The following is a 14,011-nucleotide window of genomic DNA, read 5'->3' as shown; positions in this document are numbered from 1 at the left end:
CGGGCAGCCAGCACACGGTCCTTGACAGATCGGGTTGAGAGACTGGGGGCTCAAGGTGCAGTTGCTGGAATGCAAAATGACTGGGGACTCTTCATAACTGTACTACACGGAAATGTTCCAGCAACCTGCTCGGGAAAGGCCTGGCTTATTGGCCCAAAACTCATGTTAGTACCACAGTTTCTGCCTATCAATAAAAACCACAAAAGCATCAATGATATCTACTGTCAAATATCTAACTTCTGAAGCGTCTAACGCACGTATTAATTAGACAAAACACGATGTGCTTAAGACCAAGAAAATTTATTGGTCACATTAAAAATCATCACCAGACAGATGCCGGGCTGGGACAGAATCCCGGTCCAGTCCTGGATATAATTCTTCGAAGCAATGACACGGAAATCCAGCTCCTTCAGTCACTTGCGGACTTACCGGTGATTCCACAGACTGGCTGACTGAGTGAGTCCCTCCCCCCGCTCAGAATCAGTGAACACCCTCCCTCCAGTATGAATTTTCTGGTGTGATGGGATCCTCTGTGACTGAGTGAAACCCTTCCATTGTGAAGGGGAAGGTCTCGTTAGTGTGTACTTAGCTTGTCAGACCTAGTGAAACCTTACCCACACACGGGGCAGTCAAACAGCTTCTCAGCAGCGTGAACTAGGCAACGTACCATTAACACGTCCAGCTGAATGTATCCCGTCCCACACTGAGCAGGCAGACAGTCTCTCCATGGAGTGAACGTGCTGGTGTCTGGACAGGGTAGATGAATTGGAATATGCTTTCCCACACACAGGGCAGGTGAAGGGCCTTTCCCCGGTGTGTCTGCGCCGATGGATTTCCAGATGGGACGGGTAGTAGAACGCCTTGCCACATTCCCCACATTTCCATCGTTTCTCCTTGGGGTAGTGGCTCTGTGATCTCGGCAGCCCAGAGGCTTGGCTGAAGCCTTCTCCACATTCGGAACCTGAGAACGGTTTCTCCGCGCTGTGAATGACGCTGTTCTCTCCCACGTCCGAAGGTTGTCGGTGTTCTGACCTTGGTGGGCTGAGCGACTCTGGCTGATCCTGGCGCGTGGTTTGGACCGATCTTCCCCTTGTTGCTAGCTCCCTGCAAACAGGTTTAGAGCAGGAGAAGGGAGAAGAAAATTAAAATACAAAGATGAGCCCTTGAACACTACCTCACTGCCCCTCTTTTCCACTCTTTTTCTTTTGTAAGAGCACTGAACTGCTGCTGCAAAACAACAAATTTTAGGACATGCATTCAGTGGCCATTTTATTCAGTACCTGTACACCTGCTCATTAATGCAAATATATAATCATATCGCAGCAACTCAATGCATAAAAGCATGCAGACATGGTGAAGAGATTCAGTTGTTATTCAGACCAAATATCAGAACGGGGAAGAAATGTGATCTAAGTGTCCTTGACCGTTAAATGATTGTTGGTGCTGGACGGGATTGTTTGAGTATCTCAGAAACTGCTGGTCTCCTTGGATTTTCACATGCAACAGTCTCGAGAGTTTACAAAGAATGGTGCAAGAAATTTAAAAAAAACACCAGTGACTGGCAGTTGTGTGAGTGAAAATACCTTGTTAGTGAGAGAGGACAGAGGAGACTGGCTACACTGGTTCAAACTGACAGGAAGGCGACAGTAACTCAAATAATGACACATTACAACGGTGGTGTGCAGAACAGCATCTCTGAATGCACAACACGTCGATTCTTGAAGTGGATGGGCTACAGCTGCAGAAGACGACAAACATAATAAAGTGGTCACTTTATTAAGTAGAGGAGAATTTTATACAGAGTGTATATATAATCTTGAAAGCCATTCATAGGGTAGTTAGAGCGTTTTCCCTGGGGTGAAATCATCAAATACTAGAAGTGAAGACACAAGAGACTGTGGATGCTGGAAATCTGGAACAACGCACAAGGGAGCTGGAGGAACTCAGCAGGTCAGGCAGCGTCTGTGCAGAGAAATGGAGACGTCAATGCTTTGAGTGGACGTTCCCTCTTCACCCCTCTCCCACTGGGCAGAAGATACAAAAGACTGAAAACATACAGTTGCAAGAAAAAGTTTGTGAACACTTTGCAGTTACCAAGTTTTCTACATTAATTACTCATAAAATGTGATTAGATCTTCATCTAAGTCACAAGAGTAGAAAAACACAATCTGGCTAAACAAATAACACACAAACAATTGTACTTTTCATGTCTTTATTGAACACATTGATTAATCATTCACAGCCCAGGCTGGAAAACGTATGTGAACCCTTGTATTTAATAACTGATAGAACCTCCACCATATGTTTCCTGTAGCTGCTGATTAAACTTGTACAATGGCAAGGAGCAATTTTAGACCATTCTTCCATACAAAACTGTTTCATTCTTTTGTTGATTTACTCTTGTGTCTGGGATCATTTTCTTGTCGCATCATCCAACTTCTATTAAGCTTCAGGTGACGGACTGCTACCCTGACATTCTTATATAAAATGTCTTGATACAATTTTGAACCCATTGTTCCCTCAACAATTGCAAGCTGTCCAGGTCCTGAGGCAGCAAAGCAGCCCCAAACCGTGATGCTCCTTCCACCGTGCTTCACAGTTGGGATGAGGTTTTGCTGTTGGTGTGCACTGCCCTTTTCCCACCAAACACAGTGGTGTGCATTTCTTCCAGAAAGTTCAACTTTTGTCTCATCTGTCCTGAGAACGTTGTCCCAGATGCATTGTGGAACATCAAGGTGGTCTTTTGAAAAATTGAGATGTGCAACAATGTCTTTTTTTGGAGAGCAGTGGTTTCCTCCGTGGTGCTTTCCATGAACACCATTCATGTTCAGTGTTTTTCTTATAGTAGATTAATGAACAAAGACTAGAGCAAGTTCTAGAGATTTCTACAGGTCTTTTTCACTTCCTTCAACATTGCACACTGTGATCTTGGCATGATCTTTGTAGGACGCCCACTCCTAGGGTGGCAACAGTACTGAATTTCCTCCATTTGTAGACAATTTCTCATACTCAGGTCTCAAGTAATGGTTTTGTAGCCTTTTTCAGCTTCATGCATCTCTACAATTCTTCTAAAAATCCTCTGAAAGTTGTTTTGATCGAGTCATGGTGCACGTAAACAGATCTTTCTTGAGAAGAGCAGGCTCTGTCAGTAACCTGACTTTGTGTGTCTCTTCTAAAAAAAAAATTGGGCAGGGACCTCTACAACTCACAGCTCCAATCTGATCTCACTGATTGGACGCCTGACTCCAAATAGCTTTTGTAGAAGGCATTACCCTTGAGGTTCACATACATTTTTAAACCTAGACTGTGATTGTTTAAGTGGTGTACTCAGTATTGATGAGAAGTACAGTTGTTTGTGTGCATTAATTTAGACAGATTGTGTTTGTCTATTATTCATTTTAGAAGAAGATTAGACCACATTTATGAGTAACTAATGCAGAAAACCAGGTCATTACAAAGGGTTCAAAAACCTTTTCTTGCAGCTGTGCCACGAGGCTGAAGGACAGCTTCTACCTCACTGTATTAAGACTATTAAATGATTCTCCAGTATAAGACGGATTCTTGACCTTACAAGCTACCTCGCTATGATCCTGCACTTGTGTGCCTGTCATGCATAACTCAGGATTGAAGGAGTGTGATTCTGTGTGTGCACAAGCACATTCTCTTTCCTGCCCCTTCAGCTTGTCTGCATCCGCCCAAAGTTTCTTCACACAGAACAGATTTATTTATAATCGATGCAGAATACAAATGTACCTGCAGTTCCAGGGGAAACAACCCAAATGTGTCCAGTGACCAGGGTTCAAACCTGGATGTGATCAGCAGCAGCAATAACTGCAGAATCAGTTCCTGCAGTCACCGCTGGCTCAGCAGCTGCTGAGTTTACGTACGCACCACACGTTTAAACTTACCCTTCACCGTGAGCGCGTCGGTGTCTCCAAAGGTGAGATGACCAAGCAAAGTTCTTCCCACATTCAGGGCAGGTGAACGGCTTCTCCCCCGTGTGAATTCGCTGGTGCCTCAAAAGGTCAGTCGACCGAGTGAAACTCTTCCCGCACTCAGAGCAGGTGAAGGGCCTCTCTCCGGTGTGAGTCCGCTGGTGCATCAGAAGCTCGAACGATCGGGTGAACCCCTTCCCACACTCGGAACAATTGAAGGGCCTCTCCCTGGTGTGAATTCGCTGGTGCATCTGAAGGTCGCACGACCGAGTGAACCCCTTCCCGCACTCGGCGCAGGTGAAGGGCCTCTCACCGGTGTGGATTCGCTGGTGTGTGAGAAGGCCAGATGACCGAGTGTACCCCTTCCCGCACTCGGAGCAGGTGAACGGCCTCTCCCCGGTGTGAACCCGCTGGTGAGCCAGCAATTTCGATGACTGCGTGAACTCCTTCCCACACTCGGAGCAGGTGAACAGTCTCTTCTGAGTGTGAATTTGCTGGTGTATCTGCAAGCTGGACGACTGAGCGAATCCCTTCCCACACTCGGTGCAGGTGAATGTCCTCTCCCTGGTGTGAACCTGCTGGTGTGCCAGTAGGCTGGATGACTTAGCGAATCCCTTGCCACACTGACGACAGACGAATGGCTGCTCCCCATTGTGAATTCGTTGGTGTCTCTGAAGGTCAGACGACCGAGTGAATGCCTTCCCACACTCGGAGCAGATGAACGGCCTCTCCCCGGTGTGTACTCGCTGGTGTATCAACAGCTGGGACGACTGAGTGAATCTCTTGCCACATTGATGGCAGCAGAAAGGCTGCTCCCCGGTGTGAATTCGTTGGTGAGTCTGAAGGTTAGACGACTGAGTGAATCCCTTCCCACACTCAGAGCAGATGAACGGCCTCTCCCCGGTGTGAATTCGCTGGTGTATCAGTAGCTGAGAGGACTGAGTGAATCTCTTGCCACACTGACGACAGCAGAAAGGCTGCTCCCCGGTGTGAATTCGTTGGTGTGTCTGAAGGCTGGACGACTGAGTGAACCCCTTCCCGCATTCAGAGCAGATGAACGGCCGCTCCCCGGTGTGGACTCGCTGGTGACTCTGCAGGCTGAAGGAGTGCTTGAAACCCTTCCCACAGTGAGAGCAGGTGAACGCCCTCTCCTCAGTGGTAAATGGCTGGCGGTTCATCAGGCCACCGGGTCACTCCAATCTTTCCCGGGTTTGGATATGCAAGGAAGTTGGGTGACCGAATGAACCCCCTCCCACAACGAGAGCAGGAGAACGGCCTGTCCCCAGTGTGAATCGCTGGTGTATCGCCAAGTCGGCTGAGGGAATGAATCCTTTCCTGCATCCAGAGTCGGTGAAGGGCCTCTCCCCAGTGTGAATTTGCCGGTGTCTCATCAGGTCAAATGACTGAGTGAGTCCATTCATGCACCTGAAGCAGGGTGACAATGTTTCCCCAGGACCTCAGTGGTCAGTCAGTAAAAAGATGACCGAATTAATTACTGTCCTCAAATGGAAACAGGTGGAAAGAAGATTTGAATATTCTCAGGGAAATGGATCAAGCTTATCTCAGTCAAAAGAACGAATGTTTCACTGGTGCAAAAACAAGGATGTGGTGAACACGTTCCCAGTCACAGATCAGGTGAGCTCACCTCCCCCAACATGTCACACACGGTCTCTCGTTGCAGTGGCTGTTCCTTTCCCAATCCGCACTGGAGTGATCACTGCCCGCTCCTTCACAGGCTGGAAGTTATTACACAGCTCCTCTACAAACCTCATGAAAGTGGTTTCTCCCCTCTCCACTGTAGATAGTGTCTCACTCCCCAGCTGTGTCACGGTCGGTGCCTGCAACAGCCCTCACTGCCTGGGGTCTGAAGTGAAACAAACCAGCGTCTCTCCCTCCACGTTCACAGGCCGATGATATTCAGGTGCTGGGGAGCTGAGTGGGGTGTGGATCGGATGTGATATTCCGTCTGAGATACCCAGTCGCAATTCCTCCACCTTCGATGTCCTGTAAAAAGTTACAAAAATTATCAATAAGTACAGGGTAGTGACAGACTCAGAACAGATCACTTTAATCTCCTGGGTCAGCTGTGACTCAGTTGCTGGCTCTCTGACTGACACTGTAATTGTAACATTAAAGAGAACTCTGGATAGGTACATTGATGAGAGGGGTAGGGAGGGCTATGGTCCAGGTATGGATAGATGGACAGCTGACAAGGACTAGATGGGCTGAAGGTCCTGTTGCTGTACTGTAGTGCTCTATGATTATCCTGCCTCTGGGTCAGGATTGTGGGGGGTGGGGGGGGTGGGGGGAAGAGAGGCTTGTGTCCAGTTCCAGAGACTTGAGCACAAGACTGGGCAGAGAGGTCAATTAGTTCACATTCAGATCACAGATCACTGCATAAAGATTAGAAATCCCTGGACACAAACTTTTGAAACTCTGTCGAGATCACAATGGAGTGGGGTCATTGAACAGACAGTGGATTCCAGTTAACTGGGATGACTATTTTTTGACCCAAAAGAGCGGCTGTCCGAATTAGCCGAGGTTTCATGGAAATAGTTAAAATGGAGCGAGAAATGACAAACTACTATTTTACCAAGTAACAAATTATGTATGTAAATGAAATGTAGAACACTAGCAAAACTACTACAGTACTACAAAACTGTTGCTAATAGTTATCAACAGAAGAATTCATCTGGCTGTGTTCTTTTGATTTAACTGTAAATGAACAAACAGAGCACAGACACACAGTGCTGATAATGGATTGTCTTCAAACAATACTTTCAATGATTATTGTACGTTCTCCGAATCTTTGCTTTCATTGCAACATTCATGATGATTATCCATACCATAGTTCCTAACTTGTTGAAGTAGTGAAATCGTTTAATTTGAAATCACTGCTTTTTGAAGATACACATATGCAACTGACACTACTTAAAAACTGGTTGCTGTTAAGTGCGGTGTAGTGACTAAGGGCCACACAAGTGCACGTGACCAAAGCGAGTTAGAGACTAATCAGCAACAGTCTCCTGTCCCAATTAAGCAGCATATTGGCCCAAATAAATGAAAGGAACCCTGACTATTTTCTCAATTATTTTTTATTCTTTCAGAGTTGTTCCAAATAAGCAGCTGCCCCTATCAACCAATGGCCCAAATAACAGGAATGCACTGTATTCAAGGGTCATATCAAAGGACCTTTGGGCCGTAAGGGAGCTGAGGAAGTGGACTTCTGCACTACAAAGTCCAGCATGGAAACCAGCCTGATGATGAACAAGTGATCTGTTAATCATTAGAGAAACAAATGATTTGAAGATACACATATGCAACTGACACTACTTAAAAACTGGTTGCCAAGGATGTGATGGTAAGTGGATATATTTCACTGGGACTTTGAGGAGATTTGGTACGTCACCAAACCCTCTAGAAAATTGTTGATGAGTGAGGTCTCAGGAGAATGGCCAGACTGATTCAAGCTGACAGGAAGGTGACAATAACTCAAATAACCACACGTTACAATGGTGGTGGGCAGAAGAGCATCTCTGAACACACAACACGTTGGACTTTGAAGTGGATGGGCTACAGCAGCAGAAGACCGTTATCAGTGGCTACTGAGTGTACGTTAACTGCTCGCTGTATCTGTACATTCCCTTTCAGTGACTCATGTACAAAGCTCCCAGGTCTCTCTGAACACCCTCACTCTGAATCTGTAGCCATTTAAAAAGTAATCCACTGCTCTGTTTATTTCACTGAATTAGATGAGCTCACTTAGAGCCAGAATCATACACTTCTCCATGTGATATTCCATTTGCCCTATTCCCACCCTCCAGGGGTAGCACCTCTGGTGAAGGGGGTTTGTTGTGAGCGTTTTGGGGCAGCTCGCTCACCTCTGGTCCCCACCGGACACTCAGCTCTCATTTGTGGCTCCAAGTAGCTGCCTGCATGCGACAGTGCTACTCACCGATACACCAATCCGACAGGCCAGCCAAAGTAGATGCCGGTCGCTGGCGAGCCTCATGCCACGGGGAGACAGGGCCACGCTCGTCCTCGCAGGCAAAGACAGCTCCAGTGGACTATGTGGATGAGGTCCAACGGTCAGGAATGCAGTTCTGCAACATGAAGGGCACGATAAGGCATGGAAGTCACGGTCATTCACCGCGACCAAGGAAGAGCCCAGTTGTGACGACTTCTCGTACCGCTGGACCCGGACTTCTGAGTCCGAGAATGAAACTGTCCCAGTGAAACCTTTTAAAAAACCCTCCGGCACAGGTTCCACTCTCATCGTTGGATACAACGGAGACCCAGTCAATCCATCATTCTCACCCTGTCTCTGTACTTAATTTCCAGGAAGATGGAGGGTATTTCTGGTAAGGTGGTGGGGGTTTCCCACCGGATGGCCACGCACTCTCTGGGTTTGGTTCTACTTCCTGTGCAAGGCAACGCTGGTTACTGCATGTCTACCCCAGGAGCGAGTTGCTCAATAGCCACGGAGCTGGGTTTATTGTGCGCCGTGTTGCAGCCGCCATCAGCGGCGGTGTGTGCTGCGCGATCGAATGGTCGGCGGGTGATTGCCTTGGATGTTTCTGTTGTGATCGTAAGATCCTTTTGGACATTGGTAAAGTAGAATACTGCAATTCCGATTCACCGCTTCATTGGCGAGACCGATGGCAGGGAGCCGTGTGACCTTACTTGTGGCGCAGACCAGTCCTCATTGACGCAGCGGGGCAGCAACCTTCAGCCGCCGCGTCGCAGGCCGGCCTCTCCCATCCATGCTGCCCTCTAGTGTTCGCTCGGTGCAAGACAAGCTGGATTGCACTTGTCAGCGGCTGCACTGTGCGAGATCAGAAACTGCTGCGGGCTTGTTCTTGCAGAAACGTGGCTCCAGGACAACATCCATGCGCCATCAGTCTGCAGGTCATGACGCTCAGGGACTTGGGCTGTATTTTTATTTTTCATATAACATTTTTTTGCTAACTGTATGTTTCTCTTGCTATACTGTCTGTGCTGTGTACTGTGCGTGACTGTGGTTGTAGGTTTTGCACCTTGCCCCCAGAGGAATGCTCTCTCATTTGGCTGTATTCAGAGGTACGGTTGAATGACATTTGAACTTGAACTTGATCACTTCCAGTATTCTTGTTTTAACACACACCATCACTCAGTTCTGCACCATCAGTGAATAAGGATACAAGACCCTGGGCCCCAAATCATTGATCATGACTTGTAAACATCCGGGACCCTACATCAATCCTTGCAGCATCCTAACCTGGAAATAAACACTTTATCCCTCATCTTTTGATCCATTTCTATTACACAATCCTTAATTCACACCAGTATACTATCGCCAGTCCCTTGAATTTGTGTGTTTGATTTTCTCTTTGCGATACAGCAGATTAACAGGCCCTTCCGGCCCACCAAATCTGTGCCGACCAATTACACCCAGGTGAACAATTAACCTTCTAAACTGTTCGGAAAGTGGGAGGAAACCGGAGCATCCGGAGGAAAGCCACATGGTCACAGGGGAAATATACAACCTCCTTCCAGACAGTGGCAGGATTTGAACCCCTTGCTAACATCAATTCCGGGGTGCCAACATCACAGACAACCCTAACAGCAGCTCTCATTGAAAACGATGGCAAATGAACATCAAATTTCTTGTTTTAGCCTGCCACAGCTGAGAACTATAACTGTATCTATGCTGTGTGCAGTCACTGATGAAGTTCTAATGCGATTGACTGATCTATCGCTGATTAAAACCGACAGAAATAGACCAGACTGTGGCCAGCACACTGTCCCTTTAAGAGGGCACTGGCAAATGAGGGCTCGACATGCTGGTCTGATGGTGCATTTAAAAACAAGAGGTTTTCAACCCCAATACCAACCGTCTTGCTGGCAAACGTACAATCTGTGGTAGAGTTAGGCTGCGGTATCTGAGGGACATTAGGAACACAAGCATCCTTTGTTTTATGGAACTTTGGTTAACCCCTTCCATGCCAGACGCAGTGATTCAAATAGACGGGTTCACAATACATCGACAAGATAGGATGATCGAGTCTCTCAAAAGCAGAGGAGGAGGTGTATGCCTCGTGCTCAACTCCTCATGGTGTACTAATGTGTCGGTGACATCCCAATACTGCTCACCAGATCTGGAATATCTCACAATTAAGTGCCGTCCATTTTACCTGCCACGGGAGATTTCTCCAATCATATTGGTAGCGGAATACATCCCACCTCATGCCAATGTCAAACAGGCTCCAGATGATCTGAGCAATGGGATCAATATGCACAAAACAGCCACCCTGACGCCTTCACTGTCATTCTGGGGGCTTTTAACCAGGGCAGCTTGATAAAATCATTAAATAATTATTATCTACAAATTACCTGTAGTACCAGAGGAAACAACACACTGGACCACTGTTACACTAAGTTCAAGAGTGGCTACCGTGCTATTCCACACCCACACTTCGGTAAGTCTGATCACCTGGCTATACTCCTTCTCCCTGAGTACAGGCAGAGACTGAAGACTGCAGCATTAGTAGCGAGGACCAAGAGGGTATAGACCAGGGAGGCACAGGAGTGCTTTGAATCGGTGGATTGGACTGTGTTCAGGGATTCATCTTCGAATCTGGATGAGTATGCCGCAGTTGTTACCGACTTCATTAAAACCTGTGTCGATGAGTGTGTGCCTACGAAAACTTACTGTACATTCCCAAACCAAAAGCCGTGGCTGAACCAGGAGGTTTGTAGTCTGCTGAGAGCTAGATCTGTGGCATTTAGGTCTAGTGACCCAGGTCGGTACAAGAAAACCGGGTATGGCTTGCGGAGGGCTATTTCAAGAGCCTGGAAACAATACTGGGGGAGGTTGGAGCTGACATCGGATACACATCAACTCCGGCAGGGTTTGCAGGAGATTATTTCCTAACAAAGCGAAACCCAATAGCATGAATGGTAGCAATGCTTCACTACCAGATGAGCTCAATGCCTTTTATGCTCGCTTTAAAAGGGAGAATAAAACCATAGATATGAGGATCCCTGCAGCATCTGATGACCCTCTGATCTCTGTCTCAGAGGCCGACGTCAGGCTGTCTTTCAAGAGGGTGAATCCTCACAATGCAGCGGGAGTACATGGTAAGGCTCTGAAAACCTGTGCCAACCAACCGGTGGGAGTATTTAAAGACATTGTTGATGTCTCACTGCCACAGTTGGTCGTTCCCACGTGCTTCAAAAGGGTAACAATCATTGCAGTGGCCAAGGAAAGCAGCGTGAGCTGCCGTAATGACTATTGTCCAGTAGCACTCACATCACTGGTGATGAAATGCTTTGAGAGGTTGGTCACAGCTAGAATCAACTCCTGCCTCAGCAAGGACCTGGACCCACTGCAACTTACCTACCGCCACAATAGGTCTACAGCAGTCGCAATCTCAGTGAGTGTCCAGGAGGCTTAGATCACCTGGATAATGCAAATACCTATGCCAGGATGCTGTTTATTGACCAGAGCTCAGCAATTAACACCATCATTCCTACAGGTCTGATCGCAAAGCTACAGAACCTAGGCCTCCGTACTTCCCTATGCAACTGGATCCTCGACTTCCTAACCGGAAGACCACAATCTGTGCGGATTGGAAATAACATCTCCACCTCACTGACAATTAACACTGGTGCACCACAAGGGTGTGTACTTAGCCCACTGCTCTACTCTCTTGATACCCATGACTGTAAGAGTAGGCATAGCTCCAACAGCATCTATAAATTTGCTGACAATACCAACCATTGTTGGCAGACTTTCAGATGGTGATGAAAGGACATAGAGGAGCGAGATATGTTAGTTGAATGGTGTTGCAGAAACAACCTAGCACTCAACATCAGCAAGACTAAACAGATGATTGTGGACTTCAGGAAGGGTAAGATGAGGGAACATAAACCAATCCTCATAGTGGGATCAGAAGTGGAGAGAGTGAGCAGTTTCAAGTTCCAGGGTGTCAATATCTCCAAGGACCTTACCTGGATGCAACATACTGATGCAGCTATAAAGAAGGCAAGGCAGCTGCTATATTTCATTTGGAGTTTGAGGAGATTTGGTTTGTCAACTAAACCACTCAAAAACTTCTACAAATGTACCATGGAGAGCATTCTGATTGGTTACATCATTGTCTGCTATGGGGGGGGGGGGGTGACTGCATAAGATCAAAGTAACTTGCAGAAACTTGTAAAATTAATCAGCTCCATCATGGGTACCAACCTCCATAGACATCTTCAAGGAGCAGTGCCTAGGAAGGCAGCGTCAATCATTAAGCATCTCCAGGACATGCCCTCTTTGCTGTTACAGTTGGGAAGGAGGTACAGAAGCCTGGAGGCACACACTCAGCAGTTCAGGGACAGCTTCTTCACCTCTGCCATCCGATTTCTGAATGGTCATTGAACACCTGAACATTACCTCACCACTTTTTTTATTTCTGTTATTTTGCAATATTTAACTTAACTATTTAATAGACGTACATATAACACAACAGTATTTTCTCTACATTTATTTATCATGTACTTCATGGTACTGCTCCCATAAAGTTAACAAATCTGATGACATATGCCTATGATATTAAATCTGATTCTGATTCAGGTCACCAGTACTGTAAAAGTGTTACTCTGACCATGACGCTATCATGCTGCCCTAATGTTCTTTCACAACTTTGTGTGGTATCTTTCAAAGTTCTTCTCAATGTGCAAATACGCTATATCCACCCTTTTCTATTCTGCTAATTACAGCACCAACAAATCTAAAAAGTATCAATCATCATTCTCTAGTTATAAGTCTCTGCTGTAATCATGGAGATACAGCACACAGAAAGGCCCTTTTACCCAAATTCATGTCAACTGCTGTATATACACTACATCTATATTAATTCTGTTTTACTCTGCTCTGATTTTATGGGGAGAAAAAGTAGAATTTTTTTTTATTTACTAGGAATGTAACTCAGTTGCTCTTTATCCGGTCTGAGTTCCAGCTCCAGCCGCTGGGTGCCCAGATTTGGGTATGCCACCGGTATGCGCGTGCGGGGCTGCAGAATCAATGGCCGCCTAGTCACCCACAATTCCAAGCAATCGAGGAACCGCTCTGCCGAAGAGATACGCATGCGCCAACATGAATATTTCAGGCCGCCGCTGGCAGCTCTGGGCGGAGAGTCTCAGAGTCGGCGCCATGGGATGGGGAGTGGGGGAGACTTTACCCTCACCGGGGCGACTCGCGGTGATTCCGGGACCCTTACCTGTTCTTATCCCGTCGGGGGCTCCACCTTGATCTTGATTAAACCCGCGGCCCGACGCTTAGCTCCAAACGGCCGCCGAACTTGTGCGCGAGCCGAACGGTACCATTGATGCCATTGGTGGCGTCACGTCCGATGTCACGCACATGCGCCCTGGCAATGTCCCTGCTGTAAACTACTTGCAAACTGACTTTGGAACAGAGCTCCTCGTCGTTTTACGGCTTCCTCGCTGCATAAAAACCTTTATTGTCATCAAGACCTTCTCATAGCCCCTTGTAGCTCTCCTAAGTCCGTTCTACATCTCTTTCTTAGCCACCTGCCCGATCCTTGCTTTCGAAATCTGAAGTAAGCGTCTCTCTTCCTCTCAACTACCATATCTCGTCAGCCATAGTTCCTTCACTCTACCATCCTTTTTCTGCCTCAATGGGACCATCCTATCCGGAACTCCCTGAAACTGTTCCCTAAAAAACCTCCACGTTTCTGTTGTTCATTCCTGTTCCAATTTATGCTCCCCAGCTCCTGCTTAATAGCATCATAATTCCCCCTCGCCCAGTTAAATCTTTTCCCCACATCTGTGCAGACACAATGATAAATCTTGCTTTGCAAGGCATTTATACAGGTCATATCGAAACATTACATTGAGATAATGAAGATAAAATCAAGATTGCAATGAAGAATATACATTAATTGTAAGAGTTCCAGAGAAAACACCAGGAAAGGAGACAATACTGTAAGATGCAAGGGCAGGACAAGGTAGATTGTGAGGCTATCTTTATCACTCAGGAGATCTGTTCACTCGTTTCATTACAGAGGGATAGAAGGTGTCCT

At 46.8% G+C, this 14,011-nt stretch overlaps 1 protein-coding gene across 2 annotated transcripts; it reads right to left on the bottom strand.

Annotated features, from left to right (window-relative positions):
• Nucleotides 1–285: 285 nt before the first annotated feature.
• On the bottom strand, nt 286–13,308 carry LOC140716383 (uncharacterized). Of its 2 annotated transcripts, XM_073029066.1 has the most exons (4): nt 13,187–13,308; nt 7,891–8,038; nt 3,909–5,939; nt 286–1,104 (listed from the first exon to the last, which is right to left on the bottom strand). In XM_073029066.1, the coding sequence occupies exons 3-4, from the start codon at nt 5,111–5,113 to the stop codon at nt 642–644; spliced, it is 1,668 nt and encodes a 555-aa protein (XP_072885167.1). In that variant the 5' UTR covers nt 5,114–5,939; nt 7,891–8,038; nt 13,187–13,308; the 3' UTR covers nt 286–641. The 2 variants fall into 2 exon arrangements, with proteins under 2 accessions (XP_072885167.1, XP_072885166.1); XM_073029065.1 differs by lacking the exon at nt 7,891–8,038.
• Between the last annotated feature and the right edge of the window lie 703 nt (nt 13,309–14,011).

Source organism: Hemitrygon akajei, chromosome 25 (assembly GCF_048418815.1).
Source record: "Hemitrygon akajei chromosome 25, sHemAka1.3, whole genome shotgun sequence".
In the NCBI taxonomy this organism is placed as follows: domain Eukaryota; kingdom Metazoa; phylum Chordata; class Chondrichthyes; order Myliobatiformes; family Dasyatidae; genus Hemitrygon; species Hemitrygon akajei.
Note: the sequence above shows the minus strand (reverse complement) of the source record. Positions and strands in the feature narration are given on the sequence as shown.